General features: G+C 41.1%; 1 protein-coding gene across 3 annotated transcripts in view; it reads right to left on the reverse strand.

The window, feature by feature from the left end:
* Positions 1-7,146, reverse strand: part of cdkn2aip (CDKN2A interacting protein) — a 29,143-nt gene that overhangs the window by 21,367 nt on the left and 630 nt on the right. For 2 of the 3 annotated variants that reach the window (XM_071489623.1, XM_071489624.1), the window contains exons 2-4: positions 6,821-7,070; positions 6,605-6,729; positions 3,746-5,872 (exon numbers count right to left, since the gene is read on the reverse strand). In XM_071489623.1, coding sequence (XP_071345724.1) covers positions 5,283-5,872; positions 6,605-6,729; positions 6,821-7,068 — 963 coding nt within the window. In that variant the 5' untranslated portion in view covers positions 7,069-7,070 and the 3' untranslated portion in view covers positions 3,746-5,282. Of the gene's footprint in view, positions 1-3,123; positions 5,873-6,604; positions 6,730-6,820; positions 7,071-7,146 lie in introns of those variants that run through there. The other variant, XM_071489621.1, reaches the window with a different exon arrangement.

The following is a 7,146-nucleotide window of genomic DNA, read 5'->3' on the forward strand; positions in this document are numbered from 1 at the left end:
AGGTGTTGAAATTGATTTATAACCTGTGACCACTAATGACATGCTCACAGACCTCTTGTGGTGTGTGAGCATATACAGTACAAACCTCATGTAATGTGATGGCCGGGACTGTTATTATCACTGATCACAGAGATACAAATAAATAAATCAATATTGTTGAATGTCACCTGTCTCCACCTGTAGGTAACACTTCTCTTCTTGTTACTCTCCAACGAATGGAAAATAATATTAAATGAAAGAGAGGAGAGTCCAGTCTCTAGTGTTGATCCTCCTGTCCAGTGGAAAACAGTTAACACCACGGTACCATAAATAACAACTATACCACAAAGCCATCCAAAAAGCACAATCATGCACGACAAAACATATGAGCATGAACTACAAAGTACCACAGTTAACCACCAAATCACAATAAACTACCAGGAAAAAAGACAGACATACACCACAAACTACCGCAAAACTAAAGTACCAAAATACTACAAAGCTCCATTTTGCTGACCAAAACACATCACAGGCCTCTGCAAAGTACCATAATGTACCAAAAAACATCACAAAGCACAACAAATCCTTCCAAAAAGTACCAGCCAGTCAGTAAATACTATAAACCACAATTAACCAGAAGCTACCACATATAGATCACCATAGTACCATAACAAACTACAAAGTGCCCCAAATCATATCAAACTACCACAGTAAAACACAAGGTGTTTTCTCAATTTTAAGATACCATTAAGTTCCATAAAGTTTACCAGTCAGCAAGTAATAGAAAAGACAAAAAACAATAAATTAAACACAAAGCACTATAAACTACTACATTACACTAGAAAGTGCACAAACTATCTCAAGAAAACACAGGATGTTGTACTACAAAGTACTACAGAGAACTATAATGTACCACAAAGTGTACTCATAAGAGTGCTTGTGTCCAAAGTACCAAAATAATAATAATAATAATGATAATAATGTATGAAATGTGACCAACAAACTATACCACGACCACACAGAATCACAAAGTCTGTATGATATTTAGTTTGTGGTATGGAAATGTATGGCACAGTACTTCCAGTAGGTTGTGGTACTTTAAGGAGTTCTTCAGGGTGGATTGAGGTAGTTTGTTGTTTTGTTATGTTACACTGCACTTTATAGTTTTAGTGTGTGATACTTTGTAGCAGCATGTTTGGGTTGTTAGGTACTTTTATGCTTCTTTGTGGTACACTGTGGTACTTTAGTGGAAATATGAAGTCTCACAAATTACTGTGAACAAAGAATAATCCGGACAGTGTTACACAGTACTGTGCAGAAGGTTCGGGCACTTTAGATGTTCAGATTGGTATCGATCACACTGTACCATCAGGGAGGCGTCTGATTGGTCCCAAACTCATCCTGCAGCAGAACAACAAGCCCAAACAAATAGCCAGACTCATTAAGAACCATCTTCACAGACAGGTCCTGCAGCAGGTGGTCTGATCCCCACAGAGCCCTGATCTCAGACTGGGATCGCATGAAGAGACAGCAGACAGGTGGTCCCTCTTTAAAATTAAGAGTCACGTGTAAGCACTGCTGCCCCCTCGTGGTGGGACCCAAGACCCACTATATAAAACAGTAGGGTATATTTTCAAAATGTGACCCCCATGACATGATACTGTTGTCTGCTTAGATGTGAAAATACACAAATTCCACAAGAGTGAAACACAGACTGTCAACCCATGATCATGTTTATCAAACTGCTAAAGCCAAAATTTTGGACTTAAGTGAAAGACAAATGCAGAAATCCTTCACTTTTCCTCACACTTAAGAATAAAAATTTACTGTATAAGCCTGTCTATAAATAAAGGAAAAATAATACACAGAGATCATTATTGGCACCTTTTGAATTAAACATTATTGCCCATTTGGAAGCCACAAGATCCAATTACCACAATCTGGTCTAACCCTGATAAAACTGTGATAAAGTGTTTTTCTAGCCAGCAAACAAGCTACCAGTCCTCTTTAACACACTCACAAACTAACACATTGATGGTTTCTACATCCTGTCCTTGAAAATAGAGCAGGTGTTTATGTCAGTCCATATCTCTGATTGACCTTCTTCTTTGATCATACATGTGATCAATCACATGATCACTTGAGAGTTGTTCCTCAATGTGACTTTTACACTTGACCAAATGCCCCATTGTTTACACTCAAGCTGATAGTTTCGAGGCTTCTGATGTGTTCTTCTTACCAGTTTGATAAATACAGACTCTGGTTTGTTCAATCCCAATATAACATCAGGTTTTTACAGGGAGACATTCATGTAAGCTCCTCTTGAACACACAAACGTGATGTATCCACCAGCCTAAGAAACAGCTTATTTTAAGCATCAGCCATGTTCCAGCTCATAACAGTGCTGCTAAAGCATCACGGTGCAGCCATGTGAATGAACAGTCCTGTCCACTGTGTTGATGAGGCCGAAGGCGTCCTGTTGATACAAACAATATCTTAGTTTCTACTGTGGGGAGAGGTCAAGCGTAAATGTCACTCAAATCACTGAGAGTTTATGAGTATTTGATCCGACACTGCTGGCATCTCTTTAACCATCTCTAATGAGGAACTGAGTCATCCTGTTCACTGGTGTCTGAATTTGCCAATTAGCACTAATGAGGAGCAGCATGACACAATTCAACACAGCGACTCCAAGAATTATTTTTTTGCACTTGTCAGAAATTCTCCAAGTGAAATGAGATAATTAAGTTGAAGCTTCCGTCTCTGCCACTAGATGTCGCACTACACCACCAGCATCAGGACAAACGGTCGGCCACACTTCCGGCTCCGTTAACGTTATTAGCATAGACTGTGGTTATTAGCCAGCGAGGTGTTTCCCCCCTCACAGTCCAGTGAAAGCGGCCACTAAACACACAATAAGCAGTACAGCAGAATAAAGTTACCCCCTGTACACAAAAAAAAAACAATCCAGCCGCAACCATTAGGCTAGCATTCCCGCGATATGCTCCACAGTATTGCTAACCGTTAGCCTGCTAGCGATAGCAACATTCACATAGGTAACGGCAGGTTAGCTAACGTTGCGATGCCAACTGTAGCCAGCCACTAATGAAAACAGGCGAGTAACATTAGCATCAGGTTACTTACACATGGAGGAGAAGAAGCTGGAGCCTCTAGCAGCTCGTAGGGTTCTCCAGCTCGGTACCAGACCAGTATTGACTCCAAGGTTGGACTGGGCAAGAAATTGAGCCTGATGGAGCCGGTAAAAACCACGGCCTGTCCACCTGGTCTTCTCTCCGCCTTTGTTGGAGGCCTTTTCAGACAAATGATGTGATTTCATAACTGGAGGACGTTCTGGTAGGTTGCTTTTACCTGAACTATGGCGCTGCACTGTGCCATCTTACCTGTGTGTTTATAAATGTGGAGAGGGCCAACTTTCAACAAGGGGGGGGGGGGGGGCTCACATGCACTAACATGCACACACTTGGCATGTGTGAAGTGGGCATAAGTTTAAATGCTGCAGGCTGCAGACAGATCCTTCTGAGACCGGATACCAAAAACAAAGAATGGAGAAACTCAGAGTACAACAGAGGGTGTGTGACTTCCTTCTCTGCTCAGGACACCATTACTCCACGATAGGAGATAATTGTTTGCTGCTGTATTATTCTTTAAAATCTTGCTTGGCTCATTTTTGTTGAAGGTTCTGTACATAACTGTGCAGTCATGAAAATGCTCGGTGCCATTTTCTGCAGGAGGAAACCAAATAAACTTTACTTGTTTAAATTATGTTTATTTTAAAAATATATAGAAACAGGACCACTTGTGTAAACGTACAGTGACATGGAACAGTGAAGATATTCACACTTCAATGCAACCCTGCTCAACTTCAACTGGACTGGCAAGAAAAAAAGAAATCACACATCACAGCAGCACTTTACCCCCAAACACATCATTACTGTACACACTGGATTTCACTATGTTCAAATGATTCTTAATTATGACACCCCAATATTTTCAACATAGCATGGGTCTCAGTGTTTTTTTTAATCAGTGAACTAATAATTATTCTAAATTAAATAATAAAAGCAGTAGCCGTTAGTACTTCTGTGTACAGTATGATGGGTACTGTAGTTGGCCAACTATTTGCGAAGAACACGAAAGCTGAAAACTCTGCACATATACAGTGAACTGAAACTCAAACCTTCAATACTTGCATTACTCTGACTGCAGAAACTGTGTGTGTGGTTATTTGTGAAGTGAGTGTTCAGAAGAATGGACTGACTGGAGCTCGTATTAAAACAACTTGGGAAACAACGATTTTTTAGCTAAAGAAAAAGACAAGCGAGGTCCAGTCCTGCGCTGACACAATTGAAGTTCAGGTCATAGGGAGTGCAGCTCTCACCTGTCTCAACAGACAACCCTAAAATTGAATGGGTTAATGGGTACAAATAGAAAAAACATGTTGACATCTGACATCCAACAGTCACTTTTAGTTAGAGAAACTAAAATATCAAAATCATGTTTGGTTTGATACTTAATATTCAGGTATGTTTGTATTCTCAACTGGTATGATCACTAACGACCATCATGTTGAGAGAAAGTTACAGCGTGTTAGTTTTGACTGCGCCCTGCTGCTCAAATCTGTACCATGGCAGAACGGCAGGTGATCAAACTGTAAAATTTGAGCTATTAGTTTGTTCATGTGACTTTTGTTTCCCTTTTAAGTGAATAGTGGTAAAACTAACCAAAATGACACCAGGAGAGGTTAACTATTATATTTTGAGTATAAAAATAAAAAAATTGGGACAAATAATCACATCAGTATAACACAATACATTTATGATATTAAGGTGGCATTTTAAGCTGCCTTTATTTTAACTCAAACTGTTTCACCCTCTGGCAGTTGAGCTTTGTGCCAGTTTATGGCTGTTTGACTTTTAAATGATGGCACAAACTGTTGTCTATAAAACTTTGTAAAACTGAAGGAGGTTGAAAATGTCGTCAATACAGTATACGTTTCTTGTTTTTTGCTTATTTATGGACCATGTTTTCCTGTTTTCGTGATGTATCACATCCTTGTCAAACAACGCATCACTTGTTTTATGACACCAAAGTAATGTGGGAAATGCGTCATGATAGTTAATGCTCTAAGTAATTAATAATTGTCAAGTCTAGTCAATGTTCAGCTGCATAACAGTTTGGTCCCGACACAGTCATGAATTCCTTCAGTAGCTCCATTCAGTAAATGCCACTTGTCAATGCTCCGACTGGGATCACAGCAGGGCAAATGTCACAGTCTGTCTTCTCTATGAAGAACCATCCTCCAGCTGCTCGTCCTGAAAAGGGTAGCTGAGTGCAGGAGGAAAGCCCTGACTCCGAGGCTGTTCGTCTAACAACATCAAATCCTCCACATCTTTCCCTTTGTATCTCCGTCTACAGATCTTAACTGTCACTTTTCGCCCCTGAAAGACTTTTAGGGCTTCTTTGGAAGCCATAGCTCTGGCAGCAGCCTCATCCCGCCCGTATCCTGTGCCCATGTAGACAGTCTGACAGCGAATTTCACACACATGGCCATCCTTCTGTGTGCGACCTGCAGGGAGGCCTGTGATGTCTTTCAGTGGCACAAACACACAGGTCACGGTCTGTTTACATGACTCTACGCAGCTACGAAGTATTTCAAAATGGTCCAGGTTGGGACCGAAGCCCCCTGCCGACACCAACTTCCATGCCACTGCCTTGTAGAGGCGGTTGAAGAAGGGCTGGTGCTCTGCTGGAGCCTGTGGAGGAGGTCCTGCTTTCTGACTCACTGGCCATGTGGCTGTCCTGCCAGCAGGTCGACTGTCAGGCTCATTAGGCCCACATTTGGCTCTTTTCACACAGCTGTCAGCATCGCCCTCTGCAAATGATGACACAATAGGCAGAACAGTGTTGACTGCACAAAGAAACAGTATCTAATGAGGAAACACAGTCCAGCTTCACGTGTGGGTGTGTTTAAAAAAAAAAAAAAAAATGCATGTAGGTAATTACACTGACATCCTGCTGTAATAGAAAAGAGCACGGAAACATGTTGGTGGTCCATAACAAGCTACAGAAAGTTTGTGGGAATGCACAGAGTCTTTCCCACCATCTAATTTATTCATAGCTTATGAGCAGTCATATATATATTGTAAAGGTTATTCAAGGTAACCTGAGAAACAACACAGATGTGTTTTTGCTTTGGGACAGCTCCTTATTGGATGCATTACATTTCCTCTAGCTGAATGGCAAAAATATCATGTGTATGGTAAATCATAAATTGTCACATGCATGTTCAGTAAGTGACATAACAAGCAAATTGCAGTTATCAAGCTATCGATAACAGTAATATTATTATTATCTGCTGTAGAATGTTGTGGTGAAGATAGATAATTTCTATGCATCTTGTTTAATATTATAAAACCATCAAAGATGGGATACACAATAAAATCAAACATCACAATTCAAAGTAAAACATTAAAATAATGATGATGCAAACAATGTGTGTCAACAAAAACGTCCAGTTGTTATAGTTAGCTCAAAAAAAATTTCAGCCACATCATTCACTGTACAATTCAACAGTGTGCTTTATTGAAAACGTGCTCTGCATTACCAGTTGTGGCGCTCCGCTTTCCTTTGGTCAGTGATTCATCTTTTGTCGTTTTGTGAACTGGAGCGTCTTGGACCACTATCCCCTCACCCATATCCTTGATCTTGTCCATTACATCCTGTGGATAGCTGAGGGATGAAGATAACAAAGACAAGTCACTCCTGAGCTCAGGGCCTCTATTTGCTTTTCCTGAAGTTCTGCTGTGTCCGTGTGTCCTACCTGCAGCCAAGGAAAACGTGATTGGCCCAGACCATGGACAGAGAGAGCAGCCTGTCCAGACTGCTGCTGGAGACTCCTGGCTCCACTGTGGGGAAAGTCTCCATGTTTCTCAAGATGAACTCCCTCCGAGCGGACCACTGTTTGTTGCTCTCACAGTAGCCCCTGAGAGTTTCAACCCACTCGGCCAGGTGCGGGTTCTGGCCCAGGTACTCTGAAACTATGTCCTCTCCGCTCCTCTCCCCCGCCATCCCTGCAAAAACAAACACTGGATATAAGAAGCATTGAAACCACACACTTACTAATTTATTTGTGTGGCATCTAAGTGA

This window comes from Trachinotus anak, unplaced genomic scaffold, assembly GCF_046630095.1.
Source record: "Trachinotus anak isolate AG129_WGS33_773 ecotype Australia unplaced genomic scaffold, CSIRO_AGI_Tana_v1 ptg000011l, whole genome shotgun sequence".
In the NCBI taxonomy this organism is placed as follows: domain Eukaryota; kingdom Metazoa; phylum Chordata; class Actinopteri; order Carangiformes; family Carangidae; genus Trachinotus; species Trachinotus anak.